General features: G+C 45.4%; 1 protein-coding gene across 1 annotated transcript in view; it reads left to right on the forward strand.

Moving 5' to 3' along the window:
* The first annotated feature begins 1,329 nt into the window (after positions 1–1,329).
* Positions 1,330–20,150, forward strand: part of CAPN13 (calpain 13) — a 53,186-nt gene continuing 34,365 nt past the window's right edge. Inside the window, 5 exon segments of the mRNA XM_059942611.1 lie at positions 1,330–1,486; positions 1,489–1,526; positions 10,295–10,373; positions 11,513–11,634; positions 16,760–16,893. Of these exon segments, the coding sequence (XP_059798594.1) occupies positions 1,330–1,486; positions 1,489–1,526; positions 10,295–10,373; positions 11,513–11,634; positions 16,760–16,893 (530 nt within the window).

Below are 20,150 nucleotides of genomic sequence, written 5' to 3' on the forward strand. Positions count from 1 at the left end.
GCCAACATTTACTGAGTGGCTACTGTTTGCCAGTCACTCTGTTCAGTCTGTTAGGTCCAACCTCATTTAATACAGCAATAAACCCTCTGAGGTTGGTATCATTAATCCATACAAGTGGAGAGATAGGTTCACAGGCTTGAATACTAACGCACTATTGCAGAACTGGTAGGTAGGTGGTGAGAGCAGAGAGCAAACTTCAAAGCTCATTTGATTGTTCACTGCACTGCCTCTTCTTCTTCCTCCCCCACATCCTCAACCTCCCGCCCCTATATTCATCATCGAATCCTACGGGTTCTACCTAAAAAGTGACTCTGGAATCTGTCTCTCCACCATCTTCACTACCACTGCTCTAACGCTGTCTCTCCCGTGGACAAATATGCAGCAGCCTCCAAGCCTCTGCCCTGTCTCAGACCCTCCCCATCCCGCTGTGTGGTCTCCAACTTGCTCCACAATCCTATACACAGATTGGATCATAATCCACCTCTTCAGTGGCCCTGAAGTGCTTGCAGGGTATAAAACGAAAACAATCCAGCTTTCCAACCTACCTTCCTGGCCTGGCCTTGTCTGCCAAAACTCTCTACTCCCAACCCTCGCCCCACTGACTCTCCAGCCCCTCCCACCCCCTCTAACACCCATGACTTCTCCAATCCAGCTCCTGGTCCTCCATGTACTAGCTACTCAGGGCACCTGGAGGGACTTTTTTTTCTTAACCTACTTGCCAGTTCTCCACCTGGCAGATTCTTCTTCCCTCAAGGCCAATTCCAATGTCACTGCTTGTGGGAGAACCACCCCAGACACTCCTTGGCAGTTCCTAGCTCCTCCTCTTTATATCCATCCACAGGACTCTGTACACATTTTTAATTAGACCGTTTCTGTTGAATGAGAGCTAGTTGTTGAAATGTCTAACCTATTTTTCCCACTTGATAATGAGCCCCCAGGGGATAAAGATCATGTCATATTTATCTTTGGATTGCCGGCATTCAGAAAAGTACCTGGTATAAAGTCAGTACTCAATAAATGTTCATTAATGTATGAATAGTCTCTCACGCACGTAAGAGCATCCTGAGAAGCTGTTCAGTACCACAGACTGAAAACTGAACTACAAGGAAGGATGCTTGGATTGTAGTCTGGGCTCACCTACCAACTGGCTGTGTCACCAGGGACAGCACTGATCTGGGTCTCAGTCTCCTCACTTGTAAAAGTGGGGGACATCTGGGTGCCTTTCAAGGGTTCACATCTAATGATGCAAAGGACTTGATGGCTTGCCCCTAAAAATATCTTTTTTTCTCACTGAAAGGGAAAGACCTTATACCTCTTCCAAGAAAAGTCATGGCGCACAACCAGGAGCTTCTAGCCAAGACCCCCATCACCAAGTTCAAGCAACAGGACTTTTACTCCTTGCGGGATTATTGCCTAAACAGAGGCCTGCTGTTTGAGGATGAGACATTCCCTGCTGAGACTTATTCCATAGGTCTACAGCTGCTCAAGGGAAAAACCTCTCCAGCCTAAGCTGGATGCGGCCAAAGGTAAGCGAGCCTCCTCTCTAGCTCCTGGACCCTCTGACATGGTGCCTCCCATGGCGCCTCCCCCTGAAATGACGGGCCTGAGACCTGGTTTTCAGGGCTGGCCCAAACTAAACTGGAAGGAGACTGAAGTTCATCTGGTCCCTCAGCTATAGTGTTGTATCCACAGTGGGATGGAATGACCCTGTACCAGGAAGCAGGATCCCAGTTCTAAGACAGCATGTCACTAGATTACATGCCTTAGGATTCCCACATTAAAAATGGGAATGCATGGGTAGGAGGATTGTAGTAGTAGCTGTGGGGTCTCTTCAATCTCCGTAAATGAGCCCCTCTGTCAGTCTTCATCATTCTTTATTCTGTCAGGTATTACGGTCTTTATCTTTTTTCTTTCCTTATTAGAATTTACTCGAAGGGAAGATAACATGTCAGTCACTTATACAATAGGATGAATTTCAACAATTGCCTTGCCTCTGTCATGTGTATGTGTATTTTCAATCTTGTAAAGGCTGATCACCTATAAAAGAGTTGTAAACATCAGCTATAAAATTAGGGAGGTATTTCATGGCAATATTCAAACCCCCTGACTCCCCCACCCCAGTAGACGACCACTAACTCCACCTTGAAGCCAGGTGAGCCCTGTTGGTTTTTCTAGAACTATCTCAGTTTCAGGGCATGAAGATCCAAGGGAAATTTCTCAGCCCACTAAGCATTCTCATAATATCATTTTCACTGATGCAAAGGACCTGGCTAAGGGCCACTTGGAGGGCCCTGTTGCTCAAACCTCCTGTTCATGCTTCCAAAAGCAGCCAGCAGAACCTAGAATAAGAGGAAAGAATATAATGTCTAGTAAGCTAATGATTATAATATCAGCAAGCATTACTGAGTGCGAATGAACGGCCAAGCACTCTGTGCAACACACTCAATAAAGCCAGGTTAGGTTATGCAGAATAGGTATTTTCTGATGACGTAGAACAAGACGGAAACTCTGGAGGTAAGAACTCTTGTCCTAACTCAGGACCAATTTGTAGCTTTGGGGAAGGGGAGGGTGAGTGGGGATCAGGTGGGGCTTAGGATGCTGCTTAGTTAAGATGAGGGTGCTTCAAGCTTCTAGAATCCATCTTACCATCCAGAGGCAGTAAGTCCCCAACAATGACTCCCTACTTCTGGACTTCACTCCTACGGAGAGCTGAGCAGAGAACTCTATTTAAAGCTTGGAAGGATTATATTTTTCTCCCTTTGTTATTTTCAGATGAGGTTCTTTTAGAATGTTTTTTTTTTTTTCACAAGGTACTGAGCAATAGATGTGAGATCATATTTATAGTGTTAAAGAATTTTTATAACATTTTTATTTAGAAAGGGTTGAGAGTTTTTTATTGTCTAATTCCAGCAACATCTCAAATTGTGATGTCTTTTGAGGTCCAGGAGAAACTGAGGCAAACAGAAATGAAATGACTCACACAGAATCATTCCAGGAACCCAAAATAGAGGCAGCCAGGGGCCAGATACTTTTTACTCCCATTCTTCTTCTCATCCGAAAGCTTACCCATCCAAAAGCTCTACCAGGGGGTCATTTTTCATTCCAACATTTCTTTTAAAATGTATATGTGGATATGTCGTATCTCTTTGTATCCCTTATCACAACTGGCAGCACTTACGCTTGTATAGTATTTTCCAGAGCTTTCCATGTGTCTTCTCTTACTTTGTCTCGTGTTCTTTCCCAGTTTTATGAGAGAACAGGTTCAGACGGGTGATGTGACTTGCACAATGTGACACAGTTAGTGAGGGAAAGAGCCAGGATTTAAACTAAAATTTCTGACTCCACATATTGTACTATTCCTCACATAAGATTGTGTGCCCCACGGGATTCTGTTAGGATTTGGGTGAATGAATAAGTGAGTGAGTGAATGACTCTGTCCACAGGCACCTGAAATGGGTTTCAAGCTCTACATGTATAATAGAGAATTCTTGAGTTGACCTGTTTTCCAAGTCAGATGGTGGAGGAGAAAGCTGATGTAGTCACCCCTTAAACATGGTGACGTCCTCAACTGCCACAGCTCACAGCTGCGACTAAAAAGAGCCTTGAAAGAGAAGCTCCAGCCAGCATGGAACAATCCTACCTGTAATGGCCAACACTTAGATAGTGCTGACCACATGGCAGGCCTGGCTTTAGGTGCTTTGACTCACTGAATCCTCATAATAACTCTATGAGTAGGTACTATTATTAGCCCCATTTTACAGATGAGAAACAGAAACAGAGAATTAAGTGACCTGCCTAAAGTGTTAGAGCTGGGATTTGAACCCTGGAGTCTGGCTCTGAGACATATTCCTAACACCACAACTGTATCGCCTTCTGTAAGGCTTCATCATAAGCTCGTGATGTATTTTAGGCTCCTGTTTGCTGCTAATAATATCTTGTGCACCAATAGAATCTCCTACTTTGTCTGGGTAACAGGAATCAATCCCTGTCTATCTTCTGCCCTTCTTTCCATTTTTATAGGTGAAAAGAATGAGGATAAAAATGGTACCAGTACCTAACAAGATTATTTTAAGGAATAAATGAAGACAATACTTAGAACATTGTCTACCACATTGTAAGCACTTACTAAACACTAGCTATTGTTACTATGACTAATTTGGGTGGGATGGCATAGAGTGGCAGCCACAGGGGCCATCCCCTGGGATTTCTTGGGCTTTCACTGTCCAGTCATCGCAGCTTCAGTCTTCAGCCAATTTCAGCAAACACTTTTAAGGAGAAATGTGGGTCAGAGGAAACCATTTGGGGAGGCCAGGGTAGCCTGGCAGGGAGTGTGCATAGTGCTTTTCTTCGCACATTCTGCCGCCTGTCACTATTAGAAGGTTGCCTCCCAATCTAAAGCTTGCTCAGTGCCTGACCAGAGGCCTGACTGGCATCCCCTAAACTTCAATTATATAATGGCTGAGGTGGCACCAAGGCTCCTTAGGCCATTTCTGCATTCTAGGCCTTTCTAGATAATGGGAAAGCTTCATACTCTAGGCAACTGTTAAACCATCATGGATATCATTCTACCTCGCATACTCATCTAGGCTAGGTGGGTTCAACAACAGTGCAAGAGTCAGGGGCATGAAACTAGGCTCAGCTTTCTACGCCCCATGAAGAAGAAAAGTTGCTTTGCATCCCATAGTTCATGTTCTCTCTCTCTCTCCTTTTGCCTACCTCTTCCTCCTTATCTTCCCTCTCTCTAACAATTAACCCTAATCCATTTTGCTGCTGTAGAAGCTCCTTCTATTGCTTCCTTCAGCTTTCTGGGTTTGAGGAATTGGTAACCCACTCCCCACACCCTCCCCTCCCCCCACCAGCAGGCAGTCAGGTTCTGGAAATGCCTGTGACTGTGCCTGGAGCAAATGGCACTGAAAGGATCCAACTCCTCATCCTCCTCAATGCTTTCTGCAACACCAGCCTCAGCAAGAGACAGTGCTGAGAATTACGCTTATACCTGGAGACTCTATATGATATTTCCCTGAACTGAATTTGGCACTTAGAGTCACTTTCTTCTAAAGATTTTATTTCATGAATAATAACAAATTCCATTTATCAATCATGTACCTATGCTAGGTATTAATCTAAGCACTTTACATACAACATTTCATTTAATTACCATAGCAGCCTATGAGGTAGATAATATTATTATCCTCATTTAGTAGATCAGCACTGTCCAATAGAACTTTCGGCAATGATGGAAATGTCCTTTCTGCCAATACAGTAGTCACTAGTCACATGTTGGTATTGAGCAATTGAAATGGGTTAGTGTGACTGAGGTATTGAAGATTTGACTTAATTTAATTTAATTTTATTTTATTTAAATGTATGTCGCCAATATGGCTTGTGGCTACCATATTGGAAGACACAGAATTGTAGACGTAGATCTTCACAGCAGAGTTGCCACTGTGTCAGACTGAGGGATTGAAATTTCATCTTTGTCCCCATTCTTTAGTGAAAAACATGTTCATTTCTCAACTGAAGAATGGGCTGGGGGCCCAAAACATGTTCAGGACTTAGCACCCAGCCCCACTGTGGATTTTGGCCTGTGGCCATCCCAGAATGAAGTGTTGCCTACCCAGACACCGATGTTCATCTTCCAAGTAGCCAGAGCAGAGTTTCTGAAAGGATCATTTACTATAAATGATTCACCTTGGTTTCAGCATGAGTTATTCCGGAAAGGAAGGGGTTAACAAAGTGGAGCTCTGAATGTAGGTTGTGAAGGCAACAGGTAGCAGAAGGTGACAGAAAGGGAGCACGCCAACAGCCAATTGCCACTGAGCCAAAGAACTTTGATTCCAATAAAGCAAAGTTCTCTAGCAAAAATAGAAAAGGGAGTGACGCTGCCACCTGGCCCAGCCTGAATTCTGGCCACCGGCTGAAAGGGCCTGTGTCGGAAGACCAACACGCTAAAGCGGGTGTTTCCTCATCCAAAAGCAGCACACCATGTGGGGGGGGGGTGGGCATGAGGAGCCTTTGACAAGAACACAGGAATCACTGTCCAAAACATAGGAAGTGATGCCGTGTTAGAAGGGACACCTCCAGAGACAACTGCAGGGCAGTGCCTGGTTCGGTACCACTTCGGATATGGGTTATGGGTGTGAATGCAGAGGGGAAGAGGGAGGAGGAGAGGGGAGAGGTCGAGATCTCCTATAGGACATAACCAACAGGAACTATATAGATATATCCTATTGATTTATTTATCGTGAGGAATTGGCACACATAATTATGGAGGCTGAGGCGTCCCAAGATCTGCTGTCTGCAAGCTGGAGACCCAGGAGAGCTGATGGTGTAGTTTAGTCCAAGTGGGAAGGCCTGAGGACCAGGGGGGGCTGATGATGTAATTCCCAGTCCCAGGACAGGAGAAGACCAATGTCCCAGCTCAGCAGTCAGGCAGAGAAGGGGTGAATTCTCCCTTCCTCTACCTTTTGTTCTATTCAAGCCCTCAATACATTGGATAATGTCCATCCATGTTGGGGAGGGCAATCTTGTTTACTGAGTCCGCTGATTCAAATGCTAACACTCCTTAGAAATAATGTGTAGCCAAAAATCTGGGTGCCCCATGAGCCAGTCAAATTGGCACATAAAATGAACTATCACAGCTTCCTTCTGTACAAATGGTGTTGCAGAGACCTCAAAGGGCCAATCCATCTCACAGAGTCAGAAAACACTGAAGACCCTGCCTGCCGGTGTGGGCCATGGGGAAGGCATTATGGGAGCGGAGGGCCTGATGCACAGCCTGATTCCTGTGGGACCTAGGGTAAATCACTCAACCTCTCTGAACCTGCTCCTTGCCCTGGCTGGGCCTCAGAATCACCTGAGGAGCTGTGTGGATCCTTAACTCTACCTCCATCTGCCCTACTAAATCCAGGTCATGGGGGGCGGCCTCCAGCAGTCTCCATGTCTGCGAAGCTCCTGCGTGATTCTGAGTCACACTCGGGGTAGAGACTACCCATCACCAGCCTTACCACACTCTCTCACTGCCCTGGTGTGCCCAGCCCACCTAGTGACAGGGGACCTGCCCAGAGCCAGGGGATTTTCATCTTCCAACCATCTTTATCTATTTTCTCTGTGGGCCTGGTCTCAGAAAGTCAGCCCGGCAGACTGAAATGCTTCTGGGTATAATTTCTGTCTCCTTCTACCTTTGCTCTTTTTGGATCACCCAGGACCCCTCTAAAGCCCAGAGTGAGGAAGGAACAGGCAGCTCAGGACAGGAGATAAAAAATGCTAGTTTGGTGCCCAACTTCTATGCACACAATTCTAGTGTTTGCCCATAAATTTGATGTTGACAATTGATTTTTTATTTGAAATAATTATCCTTTAATTTTCATAAATTAAAGTATCTTTCTATTCCTAATTAACTAAAGTTTTGGTTTTTTTCATTTTCGATTTTGTTATTTTGGTAAATCAGAGAAATTTGTGCATTTATCAAATGCCTTCAAGGCATTTATTGGAAAGATAGCAACTGTTTCTCCTTTGGCCCATGTAAATGGTATTTTATACCATTAGATATCCCGATAGGAAACCATCCTGGCATCCTGCACTTCTATGGCAAACCCTACTTAATGATAGTGGGTTAGTTGTATAATTTATCGTTGATTCATTTGCCGGGTATTTATTTCAGTATATTTCCGTAAATGAAATCAGTCTGTGATGTGATGTGTGTGTGTGTGTGTGTACGTGTGTGTGTGTACGTGTGTGTGTATGTGTGTGTGTATGTGTGTGTGTGTACGTGTATGTGTGTGTGTGTGTATGTGTGTGTGTGTATGTGTGTGTGTGTGTGTATGTATGTGTGTGTGTACGTGTGTGTGTGTATGTGTGTATGTATATGTGTGTGTGTGCGTGTGTGTGTGTGTGTGTATGTGTGTGTATGTGTGTGTGTGTACGTGTGTGTATGTGTGTGTATGTATGTGTGTGTGTACGTGTGTGTGTACGTGTGTGTGTGTGTGTGTGTGTGTGCGCGCGTATGTGTTTCTCTCTCTCAGGTTGGGCATCCAGGCTGTGCTGACTTCTTAAAATAAACGGTGGCAGAATTCTTTCTTTTTTTAAACACTGAAACTGTAAGCGACACAGGAATTATTTCCTGAAAGTTTGAGAGAACTCAGCAAGAAAATTTTGTGTACTTAGAAGCCTTGGCAGAGATAATAGGGAGATATTCTTTGATCATTTAAAAATACTGTTTCAAGGTTATTGATTTTCAGGTTATTTACCAACTTGGATCATTTTGGCCATGTTAATTCTTGTCAGAAAATCATCGGTATGCTTAAACTGATTAGTATAGAATTTTACATCATGTTTTTATACTGCTAAAACCTCCTTTCTATTTCTAATTTTATTTGGGTTTCTCTAGCATATTAGCCAAAGGTTGGGTCTAAGTAAACCTTCTCCCCAAATACAATGTCTTCAATATTTGCTTTACTGATCTTGCTGTGTTTCTATTTTGTAATTCACCAGTTGTTCTGTTTATCATTTCCTTCCGCCTATGTTTGTGAGGCTCTTTTTGTCTTTCTAATATCTAAAAGTTGACTGTGTTATCCATGTTTTTATTCTCTCTCGTTTAATAATGAATGCCTTTGAGATGCTGGGTTTATCCGTGAGTGTGGTCTTTTTAATTTTGCAAATATTACAGAAGCAGGGAATCAATATTTATTGAACAGGTCCCTCGTCTGATGCTACACTAAGTATTTCACATCCTTCCTCGTTTGTAAAATGCAAAGACTCCTGCTTTGCAGCTCTGTCGGGCGACCACTGCGAATGGAGCATCTAGTCCTCGGCGAGGGTTTGGTAACAGCAGCCAGGGCACCAATGGCTTTCTCATTTGACTCCCATTTTACACATGAAGAGACTGAGGTTCAGCAAAGTAAAGAAAGTTGCTCAAGGTCACCCAGGGAACAATGCAGGCAGGATTCCACACCAGGCTCGGTTCCCTCACTCTCGGCACACCTACCCCTCCTCTGCCCATCATGGGGGTAAACCAGGGGTAAACAACGAAGAAGCTGCCGCTGTGCTGGGTCAAGAAAGCTGAGCCACACTGTCTTTTCTACCCCATCCAAAAACCTGATGGCCCCACCCTCTTCTTTAATTCCTGAGTGGAGGCTCTCCAGCTAGCCTCCACTGAGACCTTGAGTTCCCTTTTCCAGTAGAAGGTGAGGGGACAGCTAAAGCCACTGAAGTGCCCCAAGTTGCTTTGACACTGGGAGAGTCGCGCCCTCCAGGGCCCTGCGGAGAGCTGCCCTTCCCGCTGGTGTTGGGAGAGACCCCGAGTTCTGAGCAGCCAAGGGTAGGGCAGAGGGTCAGCTGCATGCCTCCATCGCAAGGGCCTGGGCCTGAGCGCCCTGCCCTGGCCATCAGAGAGGGCTGGTTATGTGCAGAGAAGATGGTGGGAGGAGGCCTGGTGAGGTGGGCTGGCTGACTTGTTTGCAGACACGCACGCCTTTGTTTGCCCCTTGGCGGCTCCACCAGGAAACTGGCCGGCAGTATACGAAGGGCTGACAGGTCTCACAAGATACAGGACTCCACACGTTCATGGCTGTTGAGTAGATGAATCTACTTTGCCACCCTGCTCTCTGGGGACTTATTTGTCAATGTGAAAAGAAATGATACAGGAACAGTTACCAAATTATTCAAATCCACGCAGTGGAAATCCAGGAAGAGATGCACAGAGAAGATGCTGAGGATAATCGTGTGGGCTCCTGGTAGCAGGAAAACCTAGAGGCTGCTTGGGGTCTTCCAGAATCAGTCTGTGTGTTAGCCAGGGAGTGGACAAAGACCTGAGTAATGCACATCCTCTATCCTGTACAGCGCATGGCTAGACTTGAACCTGGAGCTCAGAATGTCTACGCTGACTTCTGAGAGATGACATTTCACAAGGAAAGCGTCGTTATGCTTATAAAAGTTTCCTCTAATAAATGCATCCTATTCTTTTTTGGTTGTTTATAAACTCTCAATGAAACAGTGCTTTTGGTACCAGGATGGCTGATCATTTGATGTAAGGATCCTGAGTCCTTATCTCTTGGCACAGATTGCTTATGCATTTATTGCCTATTTGGTCAGTTACAGATACACCCTTTTGACATCTGCCTTGCTGTTAGCAATAAAACCTGAAGAATGAGGGCAGCTTTCCTAGCTCAGATTTTAAACACCTATTTAAGAAGTAACCTCTACCCCTCAAAGACAAGGAGAGTGATGTCTTGGGTAGCACACTGGGAGATAGAGGAATGAAAGATGCTTATGGCTTTTCTCCCTCTTTTCTAAGGATTTATTGAAGGGTAAATCAGAGCCTCACTTCATCCTGGAAGGTGCGAGCAGTTTTGACATCCAACAGGGGGAGGCAGGTAAGAACTCAACATTTTCCTTCCCAGCCCTGGATTGAGGCAGGCTGCCCAAAGTCAGCCTCAGAGTAGGGGGTGGTCAAGAGCAGTGCCCACCCAGACCCACAGAATGCTGCCCCATCTTCTGAGGAGGCAAGGCTGGCACCCTCGGTGTTGCTGTGGACGGACTATGCACGCCCAGACCCTCAGCCTGGAAGTCGGCTCAGCAGTGGGGGTGCAGAGCCCTTTGGGGAGAGCAGTTATCAAAGAAAATGAGCAAATAGACACAGAGTTTAATCTGAGCACTGAGTAGAGAGAAGCATCAGGGAAGCAAACATTAATTGAACTTCTGCAAGGTTGTGCTAGATACTTTGTATCTGCTATTTCGGTAAAACCATTACTCCCATCACCACCACCACCCCCATCACTCCCATCACCACCACCACCACCCCATCACTACTCCATCCCATCACCACCTCTACCGCCATCACTCCCATCACCACCACCACCACCCCATCACTACTCCACCCCATCACCACCACCACCCCCATCACTCCCATCACCACCACCACCACCCCATCACTACTCCACCCCATCACCACCTCTACCCCCATCACCCCTTTCACCACCACCCCATCACTACTCCACCCCATCACCACCTCTACCCCCATCACCCCATCACCACCCCCACCACCCCCAACCCATCACTACTCCACCCCATCACCACCTCCACCCCCATCACTCCCATCACCACCACCCCATCACCACCTCCACCCCTATCACTCCCATCACCACCACCCCATCACTACTCCACCCCATCACCACCTCTACCCCCATCACCCCATCACCACCACCACCACCACCCCATCACTACTCCACCCCATCACCACCTCCACCCCCATCACTCCCATCACCACCACCACCACCCCATCACCACCTCTACCCCAATCACCCCTTTCACCACTACCACTATCTCCATAACCACTACCATCACCTTCTCTATTTTGCTTGAAACTGAACCCAGTGAATCTTTCTTCCAGTTCTCCTCTCTCAGACAGAAAAAAATACATTATTCAGAAGGAGGTATGCTGACTCTGTGCAGTACATGGGATGGGGCTTCCAGTTGTGTCCAGTCAGCTCTCATGGCTTATGTCCCCTCCCAGGAGATTGCTGCTTCCTGGCAGCACTGGGCTCCTTGACACAGAACCCACAGCACCTGCAGAAGATCCGAAAGGACCAAAGCTTTTCATAACAATATGCGGGGATTTTCCGTTTTCCGCTAAGTGTGCTGCTGGGATGCTCCTTAAATGGGATTCTCTGTGAGCACAGGAAGGCGACCGTCTTGAAAGTTCTGTTGGTCTGGCAGCCCGAGATGTGGAAGAGACACTTATGTGTTAGTTACTCTGTGTTGGCTCGTGACCTGATGACACATATGGAGGATGAGAGTTAAAATGTTTTCATGTAAATGTAAAGAATGGCAGTAACAATCAGCAAAAGAAAAGAGTCATTCATCAAGAACCCTGTACGTCATTGAGATTTTGTCTGTCTATTCCCATGCCATATCTTGTTATTTTGATTACAGTAGTTTTAGAATGAGTTGTAATATCTGGTGGCATAGGTTCTCCTTCATTATTCATTATCCTTGCCTCAAAAATATTTTATCTTGGTGATTCTTGCACATTTATTCTTCTATGAGAATTTTTAAATCATTGTGTCTATTTAAAAAGAAAAGCCACTGTGATACAGAATAGAGCAGCATTAAATTTATGTATTAATTTGGAAAAAATTATTATTGTAGTTATTCCTTTCCAAAAAGACAGTATATCTTTCCATTTATTTGGAACTAGTTTTATGCCCTTCAGTAAAATGTTATAGTTATGTTTTGATATTCATGCTATACCCTTCTTGGTAAATGTATTCTCAGATATTTTACAAGTTTGTAGCTAATATGAATGATTTTTCTAACTAGATGTTGCTAAAAAGAGGAAAGCTATTCCTTGTTTTATATTAAGTTGTATCTAGCCACCTTACCAAATTCTTTTATTAGTTCTAATTTTTTTCTTTAGTAGTGTCTGGATTTTTTTTTTTAGTTATCTAATATTATCCACAAAGATAATTTTGTCTCTCCTTTTACTATTTATAGAGCTTATTTTGCTTTTTTGCCTTGTTGCATTAATTAGAAGTTTGCAATTTTGAATAAGAGTGACGAGCAAAATCCTGCTGTCTCTTGGTTTTAGTGACGTACTTTCCTGGTTTGTCATTCTTTTAAATCCACTGTTAGATTAAATTTGCTAAAATTTTTATTAGAATTTTTACATCTATATCACATGTAGAATTGGCTTCCCATTGTTTGTTGTTTTTACTATGGAGTTATGCTTGCTTTTTAATAGGAACCTATTGAGATTTACTTTGATCTGAAATAATTTGTATAACGGTTGTTAACCATTGATTATCTGTTCTTTAAAAGTAAAATAGGCAATAGTTAAATCGTCTGGACCTATCTCCTTTTTAAATATGATTTCTTAAACTCTTCTGACATGTTCAATAGCTGTTGATCTGCTTGGGCCTCTTATTTCTTCTAGAGTTAATTCTTGAAATTTATATTTTGCCAAGAGAACCAACTGTTTCTTCTGTAGTTCCAAATTTATTGCCCCAAAGTTGCTTATATAATTCTCTGAAAATTTATTTTATTTCTTCTAATTTGTGATTAAGTCAACTTTATTAATCCCTAAACTATATTTTTATTTTTCCTTTTTTTCTTAATCCAGCTCTTCTTAATCCAGCCAATCTACTGTATTGGTTTTTGAATGACTCAACTTTCAATTTTCATTGTTCTTTCTATTCTTTTTCTTTTAGGGTTTTGATTTTCATATAATTAATTTCAATTTATTTTTATTAATTCCCATTTACTTTCTCTTGGTCAATTTTATTGGTTTTTTGTTTTCTGAAACTATACACTTAATATTCTTTCTTTTTTTCTTCATGATAAAAGATTTAAGACTAAAATTTTCCTTCGCAGATCTTATCTGTATCCATCGATTTTAATATCAAATGTCTTATTAATTTTAAGTTAATATGTTTTTAGGTTTTTAATGATGTTTTTAGTTTTGATTAAGTTTTATAGAGGATCATCTCTTGATTGTAGAGTTTTAGACTTATTAGATGATGATCAGAGAATATAATTCATAAACTCTCACATTTGGGGAAATTATTAAAGTTTTATTCATGGCCAGGTCCACAACAGTTTTTATAGTTGCTTCATGGACATATGAGAAGAGTATATATTATCCAAGATAATATATCCCTGATATATGGAATCAAGCTCTCTGATTTGCAGATTGTATAATCTGCAATTATCTCTTCTATCTTGGCTTATTTTTTGTCTGTTTGATTTGTCTTATTCTAAAAGAAGTGAGTTAAAGTTCTTCCCCAAAGTTATAGCTTGGAGGGGTCCTCATGTTCTGGCTTTATACTTTTCCTGCTATATTCTTTGGCGCCCAAATATTTATGTTCTTGCTCTCCAGTTGTTGCAATAAAGCTTACACAATATCCCTCTTTGCTATATTTAATGCTTCTGAACTTGAATTCCTCTTTATCTGATATTCACATTGCTACTCCGGCTTCCTGTTACTTACATTTCCCTATTATATCTTTGCTCATCCTTTCACTATCAATTTCATTTTCACTACATTACCAGTATATTTCTTGTCCAAAGCATATTTAAAACTCATTACTCACCATTGTTTCTTTCAGCCTTCATTTCCTCTTAAGATTTTTGTTCTAATTTCATCCACATTTGGTAGGAGTGGTTCCTTGAATAGTTTCCTCAGATTACATGAGTATTTTTCATTTGCTCTTACTTAAGAACAATATTTCGGTTGGGTTTAGGATTTTTGGATTACATTCCTTTTCCTCAAGAATCTGTAAACATTTCTCCATTGTCTGTACCTTCCCCAATGTTACAGAAGAAAAATCCAATGCTAATCTATTCTCTTGACCTTGTATGCGACATATTCTCTCAAATTGCAAGTTTATATGAGGCGATCTCTCTCCTTGGCTCAGAAATTTCTCTAGAAATGTCCAGATGTGTGAATTCCAGGCAAGATTAAGCTTGCCTGGAATTCAGTGAGCACTTTCGTTCTGAAGACCTGCCTCCTTTTTCTGCTCAGCTGTTTCCCTCCATTTTTTCTGGGTGTCCTCCTTTATCCTGCTCTCTCTTCCTGAAGTCCAATTATTTGCATGCTAGGTCTTCTAACAAGCTCCCAGATGATGCTGCTGGTCCAAGGGTCACACTGAGGAGTTAGCCAGAGGGTGCAGTGTTTAGCTGTGTCTGGGCTCACCTCAAGGGTGCAAGTGTTGGTGGGGTGACAGGTACTTAGGACAAACTGAGGCCCAGGCTGGACATGCTTTGCCCTTCTGGGTGGTGAAGATAGTCCCACAGTTCCCCAGAAATAGCTACAAGTGCTGACCTCTGTACATCTCATCATTCTGAGCTTGGGCACTCTTCTCTGGAAAGGGCCCAGTGCCTGGGCAACTTGGATGCTTTGCCCAAAACACTTCTGGTTTCCCTCAGACACTTGGGTGTTGGCTAAATGGCACCAGCCAGCTTCTTGAAGGGTGCAGACATTATCCAGGTGCCAGCCCTCCTCACCCAGAGCAGTGAACCAGGAAACACAGATCGGTGGCCTCATTTCTTGACCACCAGTCAGGCCATTTTCATCCTTTTTGGGAACGATGATCTTATCTGAGGTTCCCTTTGTATAGGGAGAACAAGTCTGGTCAGCATTACTGGTGTGGGAAGATGTGAGTGAGGGTAGAACCAACAAGAGGATCTCGTTCAAGCCAGGACTCACTCATTCTTTATGGCCTACTGTGTGCCAGGCACTATCCTAAGTGCTGAATGAAAAGCCTATCGAAAAATAGTTCTTACTTTCAAAACTGTGATCTCACCTTCACACACTCATCTGATCCCATCACAGAAGGAGGTAGCTCTTACTCTTACCACCATTTGACAGATGAGGAAACTGAATCACAGAGAATTAAGTGTCTTATCCAATATCTATTGCTCAGGACAAAAAGACAAAACCAAGACTGGAGCACAGTTCCACTGACTGGATACCGCCTACTCCACTTTGCTATCCAATTACACCCAAAATCCAGATGGGTCTGTGCTTCTAGTATCCTCCTTCAAGGAGCTAGAGTTCGCTTCCTTGATGCTTCAGCCAGGTCTCACGATCTCACTGTGATAGCATCCCTGTTGGCTCCCAGCCTCACCCTCCTGTGCATCTTACTGTAGTCGGGACGCAGATCCACAGCTGGGGCAACACCAGCTCCAGTGCGCTGGTTCATTAAAGACTGTGAGGACATCTTCTTTGTCTTGTCTCCACTGACATCTCTGTCTTGGTCTCCCTCCCTGCTTCGAAAGTGCATCCTCATCTGTATGCAAAAGCCCAACATCTGGGACATCCAGCTGTGGGCCAGGCTCCCTGTCACCACCGAGCAGATGATGGATTGCATCCACCCAGCTTTACTCCAAGCCCAGCTATCGGAGGCTTGCCTGAGTCTTGTCAAGACGCAGGCCTGAAGCCAGAAGCCCTGTTGCTGTTCCAGAGACCAGCAAACCAACTCCAAAAAGCTGGCTTTGTTATCAATTATCCTCATTTGGCAGTGCCCCCGGGTGAACCATTAAGAGTTGAATGCTGACGATTAAACCACTCTGTTTTGGAGAGGAGCATCTGGTTCCTTTGCACTCTTAGCAGCGACAGTGCCAGCCCGCTTCATGGCTGCTGCTCGGCTGGCAGGGACGGCTGGACGTGAGGAGAGGAGGCCCAGGGCGAGCCTGTAAGTGCTCAGTCCTCCCGAGCAACCTCACCGTTCGGCCCCCAGGCTTCCGCCCACACTGTCGCCGCCGCTTCTGGGCTGCCTTCCCTGCTCCTCGCCACCTGCTGGAATCCTGCCTCCTCTCTCAAGCCTTCAGCTCCCCAAAGGCTGTCCTTCCCCATCACGACACTCTGTATCTCCCATTCTCCTTTGCTATTCAGCATCTGCTCCCCCTACTGCCATTTTGTATACAAGATGTACCCGGAGAGTCTTCAGTGTGCCTGAATCTCACAAGGGACTTGCCAAAGTGAGGCAGGAGTTAGCCATAAAGTCCAGCTAGAGCCCAAGACTCCTTCCTCCCTGCTGTATTTTCCTTGATTAACTTGATCTGTGACTCACCTGTCAGTGGAGATGACAGTCCTGTCCCCTGTCCGCCAACCTGGGCTGGGATTTTGGTCTGGATAGACTTCCTTGTTGCGCTGTGGTGGTCAAGTGGTGATGGTGGTTATCTTTTGGCCTGGGTCGGGGGGCCAGCACCTCCCTCCTGCCCCAACTCTACTAGGGTGTATATTCCTCTCTCTCTCCTCCAGTTCTGGCAGTGTGGCCAGTGGGTGGAAGTGGTGATTGACGATTGCCTACCTGTCCTGAACAATGAGTACTTCTTTGTTAATCCTCGCAACAAACAAGAGTTTTGGCCGAGCCTGCTGGAGAAAGCCTGCGCCAGGTAAGGATGGGCCCGCCCCTCTGCCCAGGCCCTGGATGCTGGCCCTGCCTGCCCAGCCACTTGCCCTGACTGATGCTCCCCACCAGCCAGCGCTAAGGCTTTTGGCAGCTCTGCTCAATGCACGCGATGCCCCTGGGAGCTCCAGAGCCTTTGCCACCTCGCTGGGCATCCTCTGTAAATAATCACTGTGCGCAAGGCTCAGTTGGAGCCAGTGGAGGGATCCGGAGACACGTGGCGAGGGGTGGGCAGGGCAGAGCTGGACAGAGATGGGCACTGACAACGGTATTATTGTAAGGGCTGGTGTATAGGCCCAAATAAAATGTAGTATCATGTTCAAAGTCTGCTGAGAGGAGAGAGAGAGCAGAGGAGAGAGACAGCAGTTCTGACTCACAGAGACTCAGCTGGGGCTGCACAGAGGAGGTGACGTTGAGCGAGGCCTTGAAGGATGGGTAGGATTTCAGAAGAGAGAGAGGAGATATGAGGGGGGGGGGGAGTGATTTGAGCAGTGACCCGGGCGGGACACGTGGGGACCTGGTGTGGCTACCGTGAGATTGCATTTATGACTGGGGGCAGGGCGGGAGCTGCTTATTATTATATGGTCCAAACACCGTGAGTCAGGGACTACCTTCTGGTATTAACAAGCTCGAGGACTTACAAACTCCCCAAGTCACCTGTTTCACTTAGACAATTTGGGTTGCTTTTATTCAGCAGATGTGTATGGTGCATTTAATCATAGTCCGGGCACCGTGCTGGGCGCTGGAAGAGACGCTCACGCCAGCTCAGGTGGGGTGTGCAAGAGTATGTGTGTGTGTAAGAGGTCGCTGTCATCAAGACCCACACAAGTGAGGGACACATCAGAGCTGGAAATCAATGCTAGGAGACAAAAGGTCAGGGGACCACACATTTCAGGAGAAAAATGAATAGTGGAGAGTGTCCTGGAATCAGGTTCCCCAAAGATCTTCCTAACCAATGCCTCATAATGACAAATGGGGAAGCCAAGTCTCTGAATAGTGATATGATGGCAGGTGTAAGCGATTAACCTGAGTCTCCTGAGGTTTTTGGTCGTTTGACCAGGTGACATCATTTGGCAAGACGGAAGACCCCGCCCCATCCAATCCTGGGCCCTGTGGAGTGGTTACGACCCCACAGACTACCCCAGCCCCTGTCCTTCTGGAGGCACATCTCAAGGGCTCTTTTTGTGCGTTCTTTCTTTTGAGCCAGCTTGTGCAAAACTAAAGCTGTTGCTCATTTCCAGTGTCAGGAAGAGCTGGTCGTTAGCATTTGAGAATGAAGCCCAGAAAACAGGCGAGTGGATGAAGCAATCCATATGTTTGGGGAGGTTAATTCACTTCTAAGCTACTTATGCAAACACTGCCATTATCTTTCCGGGGTGGATTCAGTGCTCACCGCTCCAGGGCCTCGTTTTTTTCCTTATCAAAAGGGGGGAGCATGGCAGTTCACTTGGAGAATTAGAAAGCTCGCAGATGAAATGATGACTTTGACCCGATTTTGTTAACAGCTGACCTAAAGCAATCATTCAGCTTGAAAAGAAATGGGAAACTGGACCCAGAATCCACATTCCACTGCCTGAAGAAATCTAGTGCAGGAGAAAATGTTTCAAACTCCAAAGCTATTTAAAAGCTTTCCCCTCCATCCAAAGAAGGGGGTTATAGAATGCAGGAGGAAATCAAATAGAATTATACCCCATCAGAGCTAGATGGAGCCTCTGTCAGCATCAAACCCTACCTTCTTTGAAAGATGAGGAAACTGAGGCTCGGGGTGGGGGGGGCGGTGGGCGGTGAAATGACTTGCCCAAGGTCACACCGTGTTTGAGGCCAAGCTGGGATCAGGTCTGTCCTCCCCAGTCACGTGCTTTTCCATCATTTCTTGATACTGTCAGTCCTAGAGGAAAATGATTTGTCTTTTTGCTTCTTTGGAACTCAGTGTCTGGCACAGAGGGACCACAGCGCGAGCACAGAGGACCCACCTGTCCAGGTGGAGATGGTCCTCTTTCCCTCCAAGGGTGTAGGCAATACCCAGTGAACATGTGGATCCCAAACTTTCAACCATTCTTGCAGCTGGGGAGTCAGAAATGAATTGGTCAAGTGAGTCAGATGTGGAGGGAAAAAAAATCTTTGTTTGCAGGGTTTTTTTCCCCAGAAGTCATAAAATAGGAGAGTGGGAGACAAGATCTGGTAAGCTGCCTAGCATCCTTTCTGGAATCTCTGTGGCTCAGAATTATAGACTTTCAGCGTCCTTTTTGGATCCCGATTTGACATCTGAATTCTTCCCTCTCTCATATCATTGCCAGGCACGTAGACATTTCCCCAAAATGAGGCTGAAGCCGAGGGCTGAGAACAAGGCGCTCTCAGAATTCCTGGGTTCAGGTGACACGCGTAGTGACAGGTGTGGCGAACACAGGGCTCTCTCTCCCTCCCTTTCTATTTCCTGGCAGCAAAGGGAGCTAGGAAGAGTTGACTTGTCCCTGAAGCATGAGCAGGATCTCTGAGCTCGTGTTTGTAAAGCAGAGAGGGAGAGCTCGTTGTCTAAACACCCAGCTGCTGCCGGGACAGGCTTCGTGGGCATCGTGGAGGCGCAGCGAGAGAAGGCTGTGGAAGACACCGAGAGGGGGGCACTGGCCATGGGTCCCTCCCCTTGCATTGGGTGTCTCTGTGGTGACTGCAGAGGGTGGGGTGGGGGGGTGCATGACATCAGACCATCAGACGAGGCCCGCAGACACTGAGGCAGTGGCCCTGAAGTGACGGGGCAGAGCCAACAGCTGCTTTCCTGGTGTGGCTCTGGTGAAGCTCTATTTGAAGCCAGAAGGGGGTGTGGCAACATGGGAGGTCATGCTGGTGGGCTCTGGAATGGGTTCCAGAACCCTAGTCTTGGTGATCTTCCAGCACCCTCATCAAAGTCCTCTTAATCTAGGACCCAGAGCCAGAAAACATGTGGAAAATCAAGTGAGTCAGACCCTGAGACCTACCTAGGCACGATCGTGACCAAAGGGAAGCTTTGCAGTTGACTAAAAACACTGCAGAGATAAGAGTCTAATACCAGACAACCCTGGTCAGAGAGAGGGAGAGACAGAAACATAAGGTTTAGAACGAGTTAAATAACAAGTTGAGATCCATCTGCCACCTGGTTCCTGTAGAACGGCCCTTGGGTTCTGTGGATCCTGTGCTTTCATTAACGCAAGACTCTCTTAAGCTGTCCATGGTGTTTGTGCCTGGGAAGGTGTCCTGCTGAGAGCAGCT

This window comes from Balaenoptera ricei, chromosome 13, assembly GCF_028023285.1.
Source record: "Balaenoptera ricei isolate mBalRic1 chromosome 13, mBalRic1.hap2, whole genome shotgun sequence".
NCBI lineage: Eukaryota > Metazoa > Chordata > Mammalia > Artiodactyla > Balaenopteridae > Balaenoptera > Balaenoptera ricei.